The 21,774-nt window shown below is 40.7% G+C and overlaps 1 protein-coding gene across 6 annotated transcripts in view; it reads left to right on the plus strand.

The window, feature by feature from the left end:
• The window catches only part of robo4 (roundabout, axon guidance receptor, homolog 4 (Drosophila)), an 89,650-nt gene that overhangs the window by 16,747 nt on the left and 51,129 nt on the right, over nt 1-21,774 (plus strand). For all 6 annotated transcript variants that reach the window (XM_057821326.1, XM_057821329.1, XM_057821328.1 and 3 more), the window contains exons 2-6: nt 2,474-2,800; nt 5,688-5,845; nt 9,418-9,538; nt 9,665-9,803; nt 11,310-11,437. In XM_057821326.1, coding sequence (XP_057677309.1) covers nt 2,474-2,800; nt 5,688-5,845; nt 9,418-9,538; nt 9,665-9,803; nt 11,310-11,437 — 873 coding nt within the window. The remainder of the gene's footprint in view (nt 1-2,473; nt 2,801-5,687; nt 5,846-9,417; nt 9,539-9,664; nt 9,804-11,309; nt 11,438-21,774) is intronic.

The following is a 21,774-nucleotide window of genomic DNA, read 5'->3' on the forward strand; positions in this document are numbered from 1 at the left end:
CATATTAATAAAGTACAGTAAAAAATAAGATACTGTGAGGCACGATAAGGTACTGTTTATGCGACTTAACAAAAAACGACTGCCGACAAAATGGCAGACGTGTAATGAGATGCGGGATTTATCTGTGTATTGGCATGGGGAGATGTACTAGGAATCACCTGGGTTGGACACTTTCAGACTTGTCCCGTGTCTGCGACTCGGTGCTTTCTGTATATGGAGGGTGGGAGACAGGATTTTATAACCTAGGCATTATGTCATTTTTGGTCTGCAATGGCAACAAAATAAACCACACATTTCCAAAGATGACAAATGGCCTGCCATGATATTTACGTCATCAGCCTTCGCGCTGTGACCAGGGAATTAACCAGCTGCTTTCATGCATGCCGTGTCCTGGTGAAGTCCCTGACATTACTGTGGGGCAAATAAGTATTTAGTCAACCACCAATTGTGCAAGTTCTCCTACTTGAAAAAGTTAGAGAGGCCTGTAATTGTCAACATGGGTAAACCTCAACCATGAGAGACAGAATGTGGAAAAAAACAGAAAATCACATTGTTTGATTTTTAAAGAGTTTATTTCCAAATTACAGTGGAAAATAAGTAGTTGGTCACCTACAAACAAGCAAGATTTCTGGCTGTCAAAGAGGTCTAACTTTTTCTAACGAGGTCTAACGAGGCTCCACTCGTTACCTGTATTAATGGCACCTGTTTTAACTCATGATCGGTATAAAAGACACCTGTCCACAAACTCAGTCAGTCTCACTCCAAACTCCACTATGGCCAAGCTGTCGAAGGACACCAGAGACAAAATTGTAGACCTGCACCAGGCTGGGAAGACTGAATCTGCAATAGGTAAACGCTTGGTGTAAAGAAATCAACTGCGGGAGCAATTATTAGAAAATGGAAGACATACAAGGCCACTGATAATCTCCCTCGATCTGGGGCTCCATGCAAGATTTCACCCCGTGGCGTCAAAATGATAACAAAAACGGTGAGGAAAAATCCCAGAACCACATGGGGGACCCATTGAATGACCTACAGACAGCTGGGACCACAGTAACAAAGGCTACTATCAGTAACACAATGCGCCGCCAGGGACTCAAATCCTGCACTGCCAGACGTGTCCCCCTGCTGAAGCCAGTACACGTCCAGGCCCGTCTGCGGTTCGCTAGAGAGCATTTGGATGATCCAGAAGAGGACTGGGGAAATATGTTATGGTCAGATGAAACCAAAATAGAACTTTTTGATAGAAACACAGGTTCTCGTGTTTGGAGGACAAAGAATACTGAATTGCATCCGAAGAACACCATACCCACTGTGAAGCATGGAGGTGGAAACATCATGCTTTGGGTGTGTTTTTCTGCAAAGGGACTAGGACGACTGATCTGTGTAAAGGAAAGAATGAATGGGCCCATGTATCGAGAGATTTTGAATGAAAATCTCCTTCCATCAGCAAGGGCATTGAAGATGAGACGTGGCTGGGTCTTTCAGCATGACAATGATCCCAAACACACAGCCAGGGCAACAAAGGAGTGGCTTCGTAAGAAGCATTTCAAGGTCCTGGAGTGGCCTAGCCATTCTCCAGATCTCAACCCCATAAAAAATCTGTGGAGGGAGTTGTCCGTGTTGCCCAACGACAGCCCCAAAACATCACTGCTCTAGAAGAAATCTGCATGGAGGAACGGGCCAAAATACCAGCAACAGTGTGGCCTCCGTTATTGCCAACAAAGGGTACATAACAAAGTATTGAGATGAAGTTTTGGTATTGACCAAATACTTATTTTCCACCATGATTTGCAAATATTTTCTAAAAAAATCAAACAATATGATTTTCTGTTTTTTTTCCACATTCTGTCTCTCATGGTTGAGGTTTACCTATGTTGACAATTACAGGCTTCTCTAATATTTTCAAGTGGGAGAACTTGCGCAATTAGTAGTTGACTAAATACTTATTTGCCCCACTGTATACTAGGACGCGACCTGGTTAATGTCAGTGTCATCTCCGTGTCAGTCGACCCGGGAAATTGCTTTCAGTCATATCCGTTTCAATCCCGGGATTTAACCAGAGTTCATCGTATGTCTGAAAGGGGCTCAGGATGCATTATGCTGCTTTAACTGACGACTAAAATATGAAACTTTTAATTATGAGAAGGCCGTTAACGACTAGTCGCGCACATCAGTAATGGGTACCATCATTTTTGTCGAGGCGTGCTTATTTTATGTTTCATACCGCTTATTTTGGTGACTGTACTGGGTTTTTCTTTCATTAGCAAAGTGGTGCTAACAATTTTGCCTACGTGTGTATGTTCATTGCTATTGCTATCTTAGATGTTTTTCTATAATGCCATTATGCTATATTTTCAGTGTTAAATTGCAGTGTTCTGTCTCCATTTGTTTTTAACCAACAGAATCAATCTATATTAAACAATCTCCATCCATTTGGGTACTTCAAAAACAATATCAATTGTTTTAACAGGTGCCAGAGTTTGTGCTGATGCTGTGCCACCCCGAATTGTGCACCATCCCTCTGATTTGGTGGTGAAATTGGGGAAACCTGCCACATTCTCCTGCCGGGGTGATGGCAATCCAAAGCCTGTCATTGAGTGGCTGCACAACGGCCAACCCTTGAAGATTACAAAGGGAGATGGCCAACTGCAGCCTTTGGTTTTGTCAGATGACAGGCTCTTTTTCCTTAGCGTGGGCGGGAGTGGATCTGGCCACTCACATGAGGGTATCTACACGTGTGTGGCCAGGAACAGTGCAGGGACAGCTATCAGCCACAATGCATCCTTGCACATTGCAGGTGAGATTTCTATGGTCAATTCTATGAATTTATCTTTCTCAAACTCCGCTTTGTAGATGGCCATTGACCAATCATATCTTCTAGAGTGGGGATTTCAGACAGACGGCAGACATCTTGGATTCTATTCTGGAGCTACACAAAAACGGCTCAATATTCTTGCTTTCAAAGTTGCATCAAAACATGTTTCAGTGCAAAAATAATATCCAAAAACTGTGAAATGGTGGTATTGGTGAGCACCAACAAAGAGGACGCCGATACCATTTACCGGTCCAGTATTATAACATTTGACCGTAGCCTTTTTTTCTCCTGACTCTCACTACACTCTGTGTTATGTGATGACACGTGATCACTTTGCATGCCAAGCAGCTATCGCTATTTGCCTGCTCCAAACCAATGACAGCTGGCTAATAGCCGCTCTTAACCAATGCTGGGGCAGCTTATTCATATGTAGGATAAACCAACTACGCCGGCAGTCTGGACATTTTTCATTTTATAATCTCCATTGAGTGTAATAGCTGCATGCAAGATTTGCGGCCTGGACGCTTTGAGAGGTGGAGTTAAATCGGCCAGTTTCAATACCTCGAACCTGATAAAAATTTGAAAACAAAACTTGAACGAACAGAAAGAGTTTGAGGCTACAACAGCAGCAAACGCTACCAAGAGAACGGTCAGCTCACTTCGTCTACTTTACTTTTATTGTCTTTTACTGAAAGAAATGCCGCAGTAATTTGAGACCTGTTTCAAAAGTACGGTTGCCACCTTTCAGAAATAAAAATAAGGGACGACCCCCTCGCGTCAAAGTCAAAGCCGTACAGGCAAAGAAAAAAAAGGACATCCCCAAAACTCCTAAAATGCATAGACATGTATCTATTAATATATCCGTATTGGTTAATACGGAACGCAACTTTTAATTCCCAATTTGGAACATTCCTTATTTCAAAGGACGGGTGGCAAGCCTATTCAAAAGTGCTGTAGAAGTAAGCATAGTAAGCTAAGCTTAGTGGCTAAGTGTGTGTTGCTGCTGGTGTGCAGAGAGGGAGGCTAATAGAGAGACAGGATGCCGTGGTCAATTATTATTACTTATAATTTCATGAAAGTTGCACTGTATGGCCTTTGACAGCCAGAACTCGGGGTTTAAAAAAGTTTATATATATATACTGTATATATGGCGGAAAACACTCAGGTGACTTGAAGTTCCGCTCTGAGACCCCCAATTTGGCCAAATTTCAAAACCGTCCGATATGCATATGTGATTCATCATTGGAAAGCTTAAAATCTCAATTTTCTGGGGGAAGAAAAATTTTGAACAGGAGGGCATGTAAAAAAAAACCCTATCTGGAGGTGAGAGCATGTGAGAGCAGAATTACAGACGCCATGACGAGATATTATTGCGTACTTACCTCGTTTCGATCCCCAAACTCCAAGTAGCATGTATCACTGAGTGTCAAGACACAGCTGTGAATGCCCAGAGTAGGATTTTGGGGGGATTTTATGGGTGAAACATGGTGATATAACAAGGGTCGCGATGCCTAAATCGCAGACATCAAGGAGTGGTCAAGATTTTCTTTTTCATATATTTACCCTTTTGAACGTTTTTTTTTTTTTCTTCAATTTTTCTTTGTTTGGATATCATCTAACATATCATAGAAAATGCGACAACAACAACAACAACAACAAAAAAATACAATTAGGCGATAGTTATGAGGTAGATATCTGTGACTTTTTTACAGACACCATCTTTTTCATTGTGACGTCATTTGTTTAAAAGTTTAAAATATGCGAGTAATTTTTTAAAGTCATTTTTTCTTTTTTGTTTTAAAGAAATATTAGACATCAATTAATGATTCTAAATTAAAAATGACAGACATTTTGAATAATAAATATAATTAATTACCTTCATTTTATGGTTGGGTTGAAACAAAAGCGGTTGTTTCCAGGTTTCCAGGGTAAAACGGACGAATTAAAAATGGTTTAGGCCAGGGGCTTAATCTGCTATCAAACACAACAGTTGTTTTGGCTTAAAATACGTCAGTTTCTTTAAAAGTGGAGTGCAAGAGCAGAAACAGCTTTTTCAGTCTTGTCTGTGTTTTCCGCCATATATAAATTTCAATCAAAGTGGTATCAGTATCGGCGGATACTGCACAGCCAGGTATCGGTATCGAGGCCAAAAAATGGTATCGGTGCAACACTAGTAATTGTAACTTTGATATCCAGTTAGACAAAGATAGATCCGAGAGTTTGTCTGACATGCTCCCTTAACAACGGTCTCTAGGACCTAAGATTGATCGATGGCCGTTTTGGAGGTGGAGCTTACGGAAGGTCAATGATGGATTTGTATCAATTGATGGGAACAAGACACTGCTCATACAGGCAACAACTTATAAAGAACCAGAAACAAACTAGGCTGTTACAACAATTTGTTGCTCAAGTTATTAAATCTAGTCACTTTCTTAATTTTAAGGTTATCCACTGCCTTTTTTTTTTCAAACTTAATATTCTGTTGAATATAAGTTTAAATGTGGGTCAGTTTTCTGAGGAGAGGGAAGTTTTGGCTTCCCTTGTGACACTGCCGCATATTTTCCATTTTATTTAGACTTCATAAAGACTATCAGGGAGCTTGAGAGGCACTGAAAGAGAGTGATGTGGCTCGCGGCCCATAATTCAAGCAGACCTGGATTTACCCGGAAATTCAGTTTTCATTGAAGTTTGTAGGTTGGAAAATAATGAGCATGAAAATACATCAAATCATTACCAAGCAACAACATCAGATACTCAAATTATGTGCACGTTTTGACAAGATCAACATTACTGTACATTTATTTATTTATATTTTGTCTGTAAGACATCCCAATTTATTAATTCTCACTGTTTTTTCTGGATTTTGTAGCATTACAGGATGTGTTTGCTGAGCAGCCAGGTGATGTTGAAGTGGCAGAGGGGGAGGTAGCTATATTAAACTGTGCGCCACCAGTAGGACATCCAGAACCTAACATTGTGTGGAAAAAAGATGGACTGCCAATCAACTACACTGATTTCCACTACACGGTAAGATACAATATTTCCCTCTTCCACAAGTTCTAATCACAATTTTACATGTTTGTATACTGGAAAATTTAGTCCAACTCCTTTACTCATAGCACATGACTTGGCAAAAGTCCACCATTAGATTTTTTTTTTCTTTTTACAAGGGTCATTTGGACGTAATTAAATAGGAGTGATAGAATACAATCAGCCGGATTAGGGCTGAACGACATCCAGAAAAAAGAAAGACTGACACCTGCATACAGGGGATTGCAGTAGTCAAGACGATACGTAATAATACCATGAATTAATTTTTCCAAGTCAGATCGTGATAAAATTGGCTTCACATTGGCTATTGGACGTATCTCATAAAAAATTCTCTGTAAATTTTAAAATCAGAGTCAAAATTCACCCCAGGGTTTCTGAGTCTTTGAGAAATTAAAGTGACCCAAGGTCTATGCCAGTACGGTGGCACCTCCAGATACGATTGCTTCGACATCAGGAAGTTAAGTAAAGCTAGGATTCTGTATGTGTATGTTGTTTAGACAGTTAGCGAGATGTTGTTTTGTGCCAAGGCAAAAGAGATCTGACAATTGTAAGCATAAAAATTAAATGAAATGCCATGTCTCCGAAAAACAGATCAATTAGATTAAGTAGTAGTAGTAGATTAAGTGAAAATGAAAGAGAGCCAAGGATTGACCCCTGGGGGACACCGTGAGCAACTGTCAAAGACTCAAAAGTCACAATTTTTACACAATAGCTTCACTCGTCATTTAGATAGGACCAGAACCAGTCGAGGGCAACCCATTGGATGCCCACGTAGTACTCAAAACAAGAGATTAGAATGCCATAGTCTTGTAACGCGTGGTAGGTAGGATGCGTGCATAAAAGTAACAAAAAGGGGAGAAGCTTCCACTTATGCGCATTCATTCACAAAAAATAAGAATAAATCCACCTTGACCACTCGTCACTCGGGAGCTCAGCATTTCGCACACATGCGTTCCCAGATCAACTCCAACTTAAAAGTAAGCAGCAACAGAAGAAGAACATATTCAACATAAATAAAGCAGCGCCACCGCGTGGTGAGTGTCGACAGGAACACCTCCTAAGGTGGCTGTTACAGTCTGCACTCTACAATGTCAAATACAGCGGACGAATCCAAGAGCACCAAAACAACAAACTTTCCAGAGTCCATTGATAGATGTATATGATTCCATACTTTAACCCAGATTGGAACAGTCCAATGATACCATTGTCTTCTAGGAAGGGTAACAGCCGGATATGCACGACCTTCTCGAACATCTAGGAATTAAATTAGGAGCGAGGAACGAGTTGAGGACTAGTTTTTTAAGTTCTTTAGTTTAGATTTTGTTTTTAATAAAAGCATTTTAAGGATTTGCTCTGCTTTTTTTGCATCGAAAATTAACTGCTCCAAGAAAAAGAAACATTTTAGTGTACTAGCCAGTATTAGTTCGGACTCCAAACTTCCACGGTGTTTAAAAATGTCAGCACTAAGCACACACGCAGTGCACTGGAAAAAGTACATTTACCGTAATTTTTGCACAATGAGGCGCACTTGACTATAAGCCGATAACCACCAAATTTGGCACGAAAACGACATTTGTTTTTGATAAGCCGCACTGGACTATAGGCCGCAGCTGTCCTCACTGTATTATGGGATATTTACACCAAAATATATTAACTAGTAACACTTTATTTGACAGCGGCATCATATGACTGTTATAAGACCAAATGAACCACCATGAAACTTTGAAACAATTGGCTGCAAAATTTCATTGCTTCAAGAAGCTTCATTTGGCCATCATTGCTCCCTTGGGGGAGACAGTCAACCTCTGTTGCCACCATTTGTCAACACTGTTGTTTTCCAATATGCCTCCTAGCATGCATTGCAGCGCTACAGATGTAAATAACAATCAAAATTCATGTTCTGTGCTAAATATTTCTTCAGTTCAGTAAATTGCTAGCTATGGTATTTGGTAACACTTCATTTGAAAGTGGCGCCATAAGACTGTCATTAGACAATCATAATTATGACATGACACTGTCATGAGCATTTATAAATGCTTATAACTAGGGTTGTTCCGATCATGTTTTTTTGCTCCCGATCCGATCCCGATCGTTTTAGTTTGAGTATCTGCCGATCCCGATATTCCCCGATCCGACTGCTTTTTTTTGTGCTCCCGATTCAACTCCAATCATTCCCGATAATTTTTCCCGATCATACACATTTTGGCAATGCATTAAGAAAAAAATGAATAAAACTCAGTCTAATATATACATTCAACATACAGTACATAAGTAATGTATTTGTTTATTATGACAATAAATCCTCAAGATGGCATTTACATTATTAACATTCTTTCTGTGAGAGGGATCCACGGATAGAAAGACTTGTAATTCTTAAAGGATAAATGTGACTTTGTATATTGTGACTAAATATTGGCATCTAGCGTATTTGTTGAGCTTTCAGTAAATGATACTGTAGCCATTTAACTGTTCTGCCCAAATGCATGATGGGAAGTGCAACCATGACTGTACGTAGTGGTACCAATTGATATATCTTCTCTGCGTTGGGAAATAACATAGGGTGTTAAGAAAAAGAGCAATTACTACCTTTTCTTCCCCACATTGCTTCCCACGATATTTCTAATCGTAGGGAGAGGGATTGTAAGGCTTTAGCCAATTAAAAAAAGTCTTCAAAGGCTGCCAAAATTCACTCTACTCGTTTTACGCTGCCTTCTAGCTCTATATATAAGTAAAACGGCCCCATTACAGATTGAACGCGACAATGTGTGAGTGGGTCGTGCAGCGCATGCGTTAATTGCGTTAAATATTTTAACGTGATAAATTTTTTTTTAAATTAATTACCGCCGTTAACAGGATAAATTTGATAACCCTACCTTGAGCCTAAACTAAAGACTTTGGATGAGTGTAACATATTATGTCTGTAACGTTAAATACAATTAGAAAACGATTTAAATTAAAAAAAATATATATATATATATATTTAAAAAAGGCATGTCCGATATTTTTTTGCCGATTCCGATACTTTGAAAATGACGTGATCAGACGGGTCTCTACTTATCTCTACTAATCACAGATGTTATTTAGTGCTATCCGGCAAATTATCTCACTTTTGAAAGGATGTAAAAGATCCAAGCTGGACATAAACAGAGTTGGTGACATAATTTGCCGGATGACACTTAATGACATAAGCATTCAGTAATGCTCATGATAGTGTCATGTCATAATTATGACTGTCTTATGACAGTGTAATGATGCTGCTGTCAAATAAAGTGTTACTTATCAACCCAAATAAATCAACAAATAAGGCGCACTGTATTATAAATCGCAGGATTTAAAATGAAGGAAAAATGTCGCGGCTTACAGTCCGAAAATTACGGTGCATACATAAATCTTTCAGCATGTATCACGAATAAGCAAAAATGTTTTCGATACAGTATGTAGAAGCGATGTGCACAGTAAGCAGGGACCTATTACAATTTATTTAGTGTTTTTTTTTTTTTTCCACTAAACTTTTGTTGTGTGGGTGTGTTTTTGTGTGTGCTATACAGGAGCTAAATGGAAAGCTTATCATCGCTCCTGCAGAGAAGAACCACTCTGGTGCCTACGTGTGTGTGGCCAGCAACATTATGGGGGTGCGACAGAGCAGAGCAGCTCGTCTCACCGTGCTCTGTGAGACAATTTCCATTGTGATAAATTGTTACTTAATAATTCAGCATTTTAACACAACGCCATTAGTTTATATAAAATGTAAATATAATTCCATGCTGAGAACATATTTCCTCTCTTCTATTTTAGCAAGACCGATTTTAGTCTTGAAGCCAGAAAATGTCTCAGTGAGAATGGGGGAGTCTGCCCAGTTTTACTGTCAGGCCAAAGGTGACCCTCCACCCGCAGTGGTCTGGAGCAGAGAACATGGGCCACTGCCCAATGGCAGGTACAGTATTTTTAATTCCAAAGTGCTCAGGAATATTTATCATTGATTTATCATCTTCTACTGCTTGACTGAGATTGGGTTGCGGGAGTAGCAGCCTCAGCAGAGAAGCTCAGACCACCCTCTCCACATCAGCCAGCTCTTCCAGGGGGATTCCGAGGCCTTCCTAGGACAGCCGGGAGACATACAGTAGTCTCCCTAGTGTGTCCTGGGTGTATTCTGTGGATTCCGCCCAGTGGGACGTGCCCTGAAAACCTCTCCAGGGCGACGTTCAGGAGGCATCCGATTTAGGGGCCCGAGCCACCCTATCATGCTCCTTTCGATGCGAGGACTGGTGGCTCTACCCAAACCCCTACTGGATGAACGAGCATCTTACCCTATCTCTAAGGGAGAGCTCAGACACCCTCCTGAGGAAACTAATTGTGTCCGACACTTGTATCCGAGACCTTGTTCTTTCATTCAAAACCCACAGCTCGTGACCATAGATGAGGGTAGGAACTTAGATCGACCGGTGAGTAGCGAGCTTTGCCTTTCGGCTCTCCTTCTGTCAGAGTACTATGATCTTATCCTAATTGCTTCACACTCTATTTTAAACCGCTTTAATCAGAGTTAAAGGTCACGGCTTGATGAAGCCATCAGAACTACACAATTTGCAAGAAGCAGAGATGCACTACCAAGGCCACCAAATCTGACAGCCTCAATGCTTCAACTGTTCCTCGATATTCTGGATAGAAGTTATAAACCGATTAGATGACAAAAGGCAGCCTTGACGGAGTTCCACCCAAAGTGGAAACACCAGTCATACAGCAACCAAACCGCTTGTATAAGGGTCCCCATACTGCCGTAGCATCTCCCACAGAACTCCCCGAGGGACACGGTCGAACACCTTGTCCATGTCCACAAAACAAAAGTAGCCTGATTGGATGAACTCCCATGTCCCTCAAGAGAGTGTAGAGCTGGCCCACTGTTCTGCGGCCAGGACGAGACAGGTTTAAGGTTAGAACAGCTCCTCTTGAACCTGAGACTTGGCTTCCCGATGGACCCTCCTCTTCAGTATACCTTAAAAGACGTTACCAGGGAGGCTGAGGAGTGTTATCTTCCTATAGTGGTGTCGTGGTCCCCCTTTTTAAAAAGAGGGACCACCACACCGGTCTGCTAATCCAGAGGCAATGTCCCCAATGTCCACGTGATGTTGCAGAGGCATGTCAACCATGACTACCTCACAACATAAGAGCCTTAAGAAATCTGGATCTTATCCACCCCCAGGGCCTTATGACTTAGGAGCTTTTTAACCACCTCAATGACTACTGCACAGATAGGAGAGCTGGCTTCAGAGTCCCGAGTCTCTGCTTCATCATGGGAAGGAGTTTTGGTAGTATTGAGGGAAAAGTATTCAGCCAACCACCTCACAACATCCTGAGTCGAGCTCAGCAATGTCCCTCTTTAATTGAGTTCAAATGTACAAGACTACAGCAATAACAAAAAAGTAAAAGTAATATTTGTGTGCAGATATCTCATAAACCCAGATCAGACGCTCCAGATCCATTATGTGACAGCCCAAGATGCTGGCATGTACACCTGTACAGCAGTCAATGACGTCGGTATTGTCACTGCCGCTGCACAGCTAGAAGTTGAAGGTAAAACAAGCCACTATGATATTTTTATTATGCTCTTTAATTAGTTGTACTTTTAATTATATTTCTGCAATATTTTAGTGAGATTGAATAAGGTTGAAGTGTACTTTATCTGTCTAAACTGTGGTAGACCTTTAGGACAGAACTAGTGTCTAGGGCAGGGGTGGGCAAACCGGTCCTCGAGGGCCGCAGTGGGTCCTGGTCTTTGTTCCAACTTATTCAGCACAGACAGTTTAGCCAATGAGGTATCAGTGGAAAATAGAAGCACCTGACTGCAATCTACTGATTGCACTTGTAAGAAACCGGATTGGTGAAAGGCTGTCCTCATGATGGGTATGAACAAAAACCCGCACCCACTGCGGCCCTTTGTGGAATAGTTTGCCCACCCCTGGTCTAGGGTCTGTGTACACAGTTATTCAGTGAGTGCCAAATTTTGGCCATATGTTCATTTTATCCATAAATTCTGATTCCATACTATATAAATTTCAATTCTTATTGGATGTAACGCAAATTTGATGTTGCGGATTTGTCTAATGGGGTAGTGTGTGGCCTAAGGAGGTCAAAACCCTATACCAAGCTGCCCATTATTAAAAAGCAGATTCTTCTCCGATGAAATGCTCCAAAAAATTAACCAACTCTGAAAAGTTAAGAATTGTGACATCTTACAGAGTAATGAAGCAAATAAAATATTAGAGCCTGATCATAGAACAGAATAGAATGGCTATAATGTCATTATACAGAGTACAACGAGACTTAAAGCTTCGCCATAAAGTGCACCACATAAAACAGAACCATGAAATGCAAATAATCAACAAGGTAGAAAGAAACAAAGATTTGAGAAAAATTGTTATGAAACAGCGAGACATTAAATGTGGATCCCAACACAGACAAGGAAGTTTTTTTTAGTATTCATTACAAAACAGACAACTAAAGTAGCATGTGAGAATATGCGAGAAAAATACAAACAAAAATGGCACGAACCGAGTCGGAGAGAGGACCAGGGGAAGGCCACAATGGCCAGGAAAGGCAAAAACAAATAATAGCAAAGTTCAATAAAAATACTAGCACAACAACAAAGTGATGAAAATGAATACAACCATAAACAGGCGAGAGCTATCGAGGTGATGTACAATGATGAGATAATTATTCAAAAGACCATTAAATATTTGCTCTTAAAAATGATTTCTCTCGATAACATTGAGTTGCTGATGAAATGTTTTAGTCACTGATTGTCAGAAAAATATAGATAGACATGTTTTGCTCTCAATAAAAGTGCCTTTTCATTAACACTGGTTCAAATTGGCCTTCATTCCACAGGTCAGCTTTGAGACAAGCCGCAGTCATTAAGAAATCAGACTGCCACATTTAATCCGTTGCTAAATGCATATTGCTGAATGTAGACATGAATTAATTCCAACTACATGCACACACATAGCAAAACAATTTCAAGGGGTGTCGCCAGCTTGCTTCCCTTATTTCCTTTTAGGGCGAGACACCCATCTGTTGCTACGGCCATAAAAAGAAAGCAGACAAAAGGCTTAGGTTAGAACGATGTTCAGGGACTGTATTGCGTAGTCTAGCATTGCACTTTATAGCCCCCTTCCGTTCTCCTTGCAAGTTTCCAAAAAAACTGAGTGCCTTCTCTCCTTATTTTGGCTAATTTTACAAATATCACCCTAAGGATTTATATTTGAACTTGACATTTAATTGGTCCTTTGAGCCGGATTGTGAAATACCCGGAGTTCCCATAGACAGAGTCGACATCCAGTAAAAACTGTGCACAGCCTCTGTTTGCGAGAAACTGGCCTCACCTTTGCATTTGGGTGCCAAGGGTTCAAGCAAAGCCAAAGGACTGAAGGCATCTCAAAGTAGGAAATTCCCTCACCCAAATGTATGAGTGATACGCAGTGTTGTCACAGATTACTTGAAAAAGTAATTTAATTACTGATTACACCTCAAAAAAGTAATATAGTTACTTTACTGATTACTTCATTATCAAAGTAAGTAAATTACTTTAAAAGTAGTTATTTACTTTACTCAGTTACTTTTTACCCATTTTTCTCCGTTTGCCGCCTATACATAAGAATGACAACAGAAAAATGTCATCACATGTAATTGACTTTCCAATGATTGAATTTAAAGGGGAATATCAGAATTTCGCACTAGCTTAGCCTCTCCGGAGCCCTGAAACTTACAAATATCTGACAAACTGCTTTGAATTTGTTGAAATCAACTCCACCGACCAATTAAACCCCGCTAACTCTAAGATTAAGCCTAATGTCAAAACTTCTGAATTTCGGGTTATGGTTGACAGCATATCAGTGCCAATGTAAAACAAGGCAAACGGACTGCACAAAATTGCAAAGGTGATGGCGGGCGTGGATGCGCGTGCACAACCAGGTGTTGTGCCGTAAAATAGCTGCCCCGCGCGAAATGTCCCCCCTGATGCGAGCGCTTAATTATAACGCTTTATTGAGGTGAAAACATCAAATGTTTTCATGGACGCATTACAGTAAAGTATTTACAACTGTAAAATAAGTTTAAAACTAGGCCTGCAAGCAGGACTGAACGGGCCCTCGCAATCTAGCGCAACTCGGACGTCACGCAACTCGGACTGTGTGCAGGTCAGGGTGGTGGCAGATCCTCCTCTCTAATCATCTCATTAGAACCTAACATGCTCGAAAGTCGCCTATTTACATTCCCACACCCAAGAGATAAAAACCCCTATTGGAGAGAGTACTACAAAAAAGGAGCCACTACTGAGCTGTGCAGCCAAGCCCTTATTCAAAACCAAAATTAATCTTCTAACTGGGCCAATTCGACCAAGTGTGCCAACTATTGTGGCTCTATAAGCTCCCTGAGTCTCTGAAAAAAAATATTTCCTTTAAATGGCGAACAAAGGGTCGTCACGGCAACAGACAGAGACACGTGGACATGGGCCGTAAAAAAGTATTTTAATAGGTCTTGAAACTACAATGACCAACATGAAAAGAACTGGACATGTTTTGGAAAAACGAGTGACTTTCTATCGCCACTAGTTGGCGCTGTAGGGTTGATGCAAATGACCCCTACAAGGCCCTTCAGGGTATGACTCTCAACAAGCACGGGAAGTTTGGCGCAGATATCTTGTATATCTGCCGAGTTATGACTGTTTAAAGTTTTTGGAGAGAAAAATTGTTGACAGTCATTTTCACTTTCCTGTTTGGACCCCTCCGCTTCAACGAAACTTCAATATTTTTCATCAGGCACCTGAAGACAGGTCTTAAGGTTTCCCTTATGCAGGTTTGAGGTAGATTGATTTTTTCCCTTTAGAGGAGGAGTGTGTCCCGTAAAAAAGGGCATTTCCTGTTCCCACTAGGAGGCGCCAGGCACAAATGGTAAATTTTCAATCCAGTCCTGCTCAGGCTGGTATACCTCACACACATGCCAGATTTAAAATAGATTGAACGTTGTATGAGGGAGTTATCAGTCATTTTCCGAATTCGGTGTTTTGGCGAAAAAATGGAAGAATTTGGCGCCCCGCCCAGGTCAGGCCCATGAATGAAAACACACCATTTTTATAACTTAAGATTTCATATGCCTCATGAACAGTCTCACCAATTTTGAGAATGATCAAACTAATTCCCTAGGTGCCAAGGTGTAAAATGTGCACACTGTAAATCGATAAAAAGTTCACATTCAATCCAAAATACCCGATTTCCTGTAGGATTTGGAATGTGTGTGCAAGAGACTTTTTGGAGCAGTTTTGCACAAAGTTTTGACTCTCCAAATTTCATCACTCTATGTTAGAAAAACCTAAATGGAGAGACCTTTTTGAAAATTTCAAGGGGGCGCCACTGAGCCATTTTGTTAAATTTTTTCGTAACGTTGCAAGATTATCGAACGTTATCCAAAGCCGCATGTATGTGCAAATTTTGGTGAGTTTTTATGCATGTTCAAGCCTCCAAATGTAAACTCCTACTGTGAACCGATAAAATTTTCACATTCGATCAAAAATACCCGATTTCCTGTTGGATTTGGAATACGGGTGCAAGAGACTTTTTGGAGCAGTTTTGCACAAGGTATCGACTCCCCAAATTTCATCACTCTCTGTTAAAAAAACCTAATAGGAAACGCCTTTTTGAAAAATTCAAGGGGGCGCCACTGAGGCATTTTGCTACATTTTTTCGTAACATTGCAAGATTATCGAACGTTATCTAAAGCCGCATGTATGTGCAAATTTTTACGAGTTTTTGTGCATATTCAAGCCTCCAAATGTAAACTCCTACTGTGAACCCATGAAAATTTCACATTCGATCCAAAATACCCGATTTCCTGTTGGATTTGGAATATGGGTGCAAGAGACTTTTTGGAGCAGTTTTGCATAAGGTATCTACTCCCCAAATTTCCTTGCTCTATGTTGAAAAACCCCAATAGGAAAGGCCTTTTTTAAAACTTCTTTCTGTCGCCACTAGTTGGCACTGTAGAGTTGATGCAAATGACCCCTACAAGAACCTTCAGGGTATGACTCTCAACAAACACGGGAAGTTTGGCGCAGATATGTTGTATATCTGCCGAGTTATGACTGTTCAAAGTTTTTTGCGTGACAAATTGTTGAAGTTCATTTTCACTTTCCTGTTTGGACCCCTCCGCCTCAACGAAACCTCAATATTTTTCATCAGGCATCTGAACACAGGTCTTAAGGCTCCCCTGATGCAGGTTTGAGGTCAACAGATTTTTTTCCCTTGGAGGAGGAACCTGTCTCGTAAAAAAAGGCATTTCCTGTTCTCACTAGGGGGCGCTAGACCTAATGGGTAATATTTCAATGCACTCGTGTTAAGGGTGGGATACCGCATATACATGGCAGATATGAAAAAGATTGAAAGTTGTGTCAAGGAATTATTAGCCATTTACTGAATTCGGTGTTTTGCCGAAAAAATGGCCGACTTTGGCACCACGCCCAGGTCAGACCCGTGAATGAAAACACACCATTTTAGAAACTTAAGATCTCATATGTCTCCTGAACAGTCTCACCAATTTTGAAGATGATCCAACTAACTCCCTCGGCGAAAAGGTCTCAAATGTGCACCCTGTAAATCGATAAAAATTTCATATTTGATCCAAAATAACCGATTTCCTGTTGGGTTTGGAATATGCGTGTAAATGCTTTTTTGGAGCGGTTTTGGACAAGGTATAGACCCCCCAAATTTCATTGCTCTACGCTGACAGACCCTAATGTTATAGGCCAATTTTAAAATTTCAAGGGGGCGCCACTGAGCCATTTTGTTATATTTTTTTGCAACGTTGCAAAATTATCGAAATTTACAATTTTCCGGACGTATGTGCAAATTTTGGTGACTTTTCGTGCATGTTCAGGCCTCCAAATTGGCCGTTTTCATTTGCCCTGAAAAATTAAAAAAAAAAAAAAATCCTTTGCAAAACAATAGGGCCTTCGCACGCTTAGTGCTCGGGCCCTAATAAATAAATAAATTACACAAAATACTAGTACTGTATTTTAGTAACAATTCTTGGACTGGGCCACATAACCATCTTTGAACAGAAATGTATTAGTCTACAGGTTTTCATGACCATATCCCAATGACAATCACACAGGTATGACATTTATTAGTTCAAGCAGAGTAAAATAATACATATTCACGGTAAAAGAAAGTCATTTCCGTGTCCATCAATTGGTAAGAAAAAGTTGTTTGTACGAGTGATGTGTGGGCGCTCCCGTCAGGGGGGACACTATTTTTTGGCACAACACCTGAAGTACTCCTCTCAACACACAAGCGGTCAATTTGGCCACAAAACGTGGCGGCAACTAAGCACTTTACACTCAATCGGACTTACAACACATCCCAGAGATGCTAAACGAACACATCACCTCACGGCGTAAATGTGTAACACGCATATGATGTAAACAAAGCTTGCCAACTTGAAGCGATGACTGCCCGTCGTTGCTACGGCAAAGCTACGAAACGGCCGCGCATGTAGGGGGTCCAACCTTTTGCTGATAGCCTCCAGAATGAAGGAAAAATACGCACCTTCATTCGTGGATATCCACGGATCAACATTACCTCGCAACGTCTCAACACTCGGCGCGAATGTCCACCTGCCTCAGTCCCACAACACGTGACGCGAGACCAAAACAGGAAATAGCTAAGAGGTTGTCATGGAAACACGTACCGGGAACCTTTTATTTTAGCATTTTCTATTCAAAATGCTCTTCGTGCATGACTACAATATTCTTCATTCTACATACATTATGATGCAATGAAAAAATAGTAACGCAGAGACACTAAGGAAACTAACTTTAATCAGATTACTGGTGTAGAAAAATGAACGCGTTAGATTACGCGTTACTGAAAAAAGTAATCAGATTACAGTAACGCGTTACTAACTAACGCGTTACTGACAACACTGGTGATACGATTTGCGTGACTGACTAATTTTAAGGGCGACTGTGTCCTGTGTACACTTAAAACTCTGTGAAAGACAGTGGTCTATAAAACTGTAGGGCGACGGTGTCCTGTACGTACTTAAACTCAGTAAAGACAGAGTAGTCCATAAAACTGTAACAGACAGGGTTGTCTGGGGAAAAACCTTGAGAATACTATTCCCTATCAAGTAAACAGACAGAGCATTAGTCTATAAAACGAAAATGAGTCAGAGCAGCGGTGTCCTACGCACATTATTGTATCAGTATAAGTGTATAAGTATAATAGATCATATCTAACCATATAAAAACGTTAATGTGGTGTGAATGAGATTTGTATTTATGAAAGGAGATGATGGTCTCATAACACTGTTGCTGTGAGGTAGAAGGGTTGTGTACTACTACTGTTAGAAATTGTCACCCCGCTTTCAAATGAGAAACGGTCTGTAGGAACTCTTAAGTTCGTGGACTGAGCCAAAATTACATCAAAATGGAGAAACCTAACAGACATCCATCCATCCTCAACCGCTTAATCCGGGGTCGGGTCGTGGGGGCAGCAGCTTTAGCAGGGAAGCCCAGACTTCCCTATCCTCAGCCACTTCAACTAGCTCCTCCGGCAGGATCCCAAGGCATTGTCAGGCCAGCCGAGAGACATAGTCTTTCCAGCGTGTCGTGGGTCGTCCCCGGGGTTCCCACCGGTGGCACGTGCCCGGAGCACCTCTACCAGGACACTCTTGGCAGCAGTTCGATGATCGAATTTGTAGTCGTGCCATCGGATTTGCATGTTTTGGACACTTCACTTGGTGAAGAGAGTGGCGGAGCTGTCAACTGATTACTACCTGGTGGTGTGTTGGCTCTGAAAATGAAGGAAAAAATAAGATACTGTAAGGTACAATAAGGTACTGTTTAAGCGACAAAAAAAACAACAACAACAACAACAAACACTGCAGACATAATGGCGGACGAGACTCTGTCCAATGCAGATTTTTCACTCTTGACACCTTGTCCAGTGCAGATTCATGACTCTTGACAAGCTGCTAGAACTTTTATTTTGTGCTGTTCCAGTGAGATTTACAAAGATGACTCCCTTAAGAAAACATAAAAATCCGCTCAGTCCTTGATGATATAGGGCTGCATGTCAGGCAAAGGCACTGGGGAGATTCAATTCAATTTTATTTGTATAGCCCTATATCACAACAAGGTTGCCTCAAAGGACTTTGCAGAGGCAATATGATACACAGTCAGAAAGAGTAGATGAATTAATAAAGTTCAAGTCCTGGGCATCCCCAATCCTTAGACCCTCCATGTCGGCAAGGAAAAACTCCAAAAACCTTGGGGAGAACCACAGTCAGGAGAGATCCACTCCCAGGACGGACAGGTTATAGATGCACCAGGACTGATGGTGGGTATTAGCAGCAGGAGGTCCAGTTTGTAAAGATGCAATGGATTGAAGAAACGAGAGGAGGTCCATCTAGCCAGATGAGACAGTGGGGTGGGGGGCAACAAGGACGTCCATCCAGCCAGGGGTCAGGATAGTCAGGAGGCTGCGGCTGAAAAATAGCCGCTCCCCAGAGGGGAGGGGGGAAAGGGGACACCGGGTGACAAGTGATGAAGAGACTAGTCAACTAGATATCAGAATTAGAAAAGAGAAAGAAAGTAAGACAAGTGGTAGGAAGAGTGAGAAAAAGGGGATAGGACTCAGTGGCTGAACTAGGAACAGATGGCTGTGGTTAAATCTTCAATAAATGCACAAGTTTACATTGAAATTTTAGACAGCTTTCTATCCCTTCAATTGAAAATTTGTAATTTTCTGAGACGACAATGCATCATGCCACAGAGCTAAAACTGTTAAAGCATTCCTTGAAGAAAGACTCATCCAGTCAATGTCCTGACCTGCAAATAGCCCAGATCTCAACTCTATTGAAAACCTGTGGAGGAAATTGAAAAAAAGTGTCCACAGCAAGGCACTGGCCTGCAAGGATGATCTGGCAACTGCAATCAAAGAGAGTTGGCACCAAATTGATGAAGAATACTCAAGTCCATGCCTCAGAGACTGCAAGCTGTCATAAAAGCCAGAGGTGGTGCTACTAAATACTAGTGTTTTGATTATTATTTCTTTGTTTGTTTCTCATGATTCCATATTTTTTTCCTCAGACTGGAGTGATTCCATATATATTTCCCTGCACTTGCTCTATAAAAGGAACATTTAATGACCACCACAATGTTTTTAATTCATTTCTTTTAGTGTTTCTGAATGCAAAACAGTTGCACTTTTGAACTAATTCATTATTTTTTCAAGCTTTTTATCTGAGTTTGTTCTACATGATAAAATGTCTGAGTGAGTGCTCGTTCCTGACTGGTGATTCCATACTTTTTGCTAGGGGTTGTAGATAAATATTACTTCCCGCCGATAACACCGATCACACTTTTCTACTTCTTACAACAGGCATTTATTAATTTGTCACTGTGAAATTATGAACACACTATTAGAAAATAAAATACAATGATGACAAAGAACGTACAATGATGCTTTAAAGTAAATAGAGACATATTTGCTTACAAAAACATACCTCAATGGCTGCAGAATAATGCCGAAGGAAATAAGGTCCAAATCATGGGAAATTCAACAAGGAAAACGGCAGCTATTAGTGGCACCGGTCCAGCGGTGAAAACGAGCGCTGCTCAATAAGCTAGCAAGCTAATAGCGACCTAACACGGGATGGCATCGCCGAGCCTGCGGCGTTTACCGTTTCTCTGCCTTCTTGAAATGTTAACTGCCGTTCACCCCCGCTTCCCAACGTGAAAGCAACACTCAAAACTAAAAGAAAATAGCACTGGTGTGACGTCAAACAAGTCCGAGTGCAACAAAGGAAAGCGGACAGTACATATACTGTAGTATAATGAAATACCAGCTCTGCATCATAATTATTGTAGCGATAGACCATTTACCGTACTTTTCGGACTATAAGTCGCAGTTTTTTTCATAATTTGGCTGGGGGTGCGACTTATACTCAGGAGCGACTTATGTGTGAAATTATAAACACATCATTATATAATTTCACATGTTATTTTGGTGTTTTGGAGTGACAGTGATGGTTTGGTAAACTTGTTAGCATGTTCTTTAAGTTATAGTTATCTGAATAGCTCGTAATAGCTATGTTACGTTAACATTAGGGGTGCACGATATCCATTTTTTGAAACCGATACCGATATCGATAACTTCCTGCTCCTCAAAACCGATACCGATAACGATAACCGATAATAAATATATAATTTTTTGAATGTACTGTATATTCAACCAAGTTTTTGAACACCTGGAGGTAAAAAAAAGAAGAAGAAAAAAACTAGTGGTGGATTCAATATAGATTTTTGCCTTTGACCTCACCAGATTTTTCATAATGACATGAACATTATTATGAACGAAACAAAATAAAGTGCCAATATTTATTTTTTCAAATAAATATAATTTGAGTCAATCACAATCAATTAGTCAATAATATTGAAGATGTATTTCCTGAATAATGAGCACTGAACTAAAACATAAACCCAACAGGTAATATGCTTTGTCATCAAATAAAAATATTTGGTGCTACAGGAGAGAAGACTGTTGTGGTCTTGGTCCATGGAACAACTTTCTTAACCTGGGAGACAGGTTAGGACAGCAAGCCTATCAATAACCAAAAGGCCTCTCAATAACTTACTAACTTATAACTAACACTGTAAAATGCAAACATTATATAGTAAGGTCATCACTCATTCCTCATAACAAAAATACGGTAGAGCAAAAAGGATCAATAGCTTTCCTTATAATAATCAATATCAATCTTTAAAACACCAACGAAGCGATTGTCATCTTTTCAGTGGCTTATTAAGATGTGTTTCTCGCTAGCCGTGCGGCACACTTGAGCGTGACGTCACAGAA

This window comes from Corythoichthys intestinalis, chromosome 18, assembly GCF_030265065.1.
Source record: "Corythoichthys intestinalis isolate RoL2023-P3 chromosome 18, ASM3026506v1, whole genome shotgun sequence".
NCBI lineage: Eukaryota > Metazoa > Chordata > Actinopteri > Syngnathiformes > Syngnathidae > Corythoichthys > Corythoichthys intestinalis.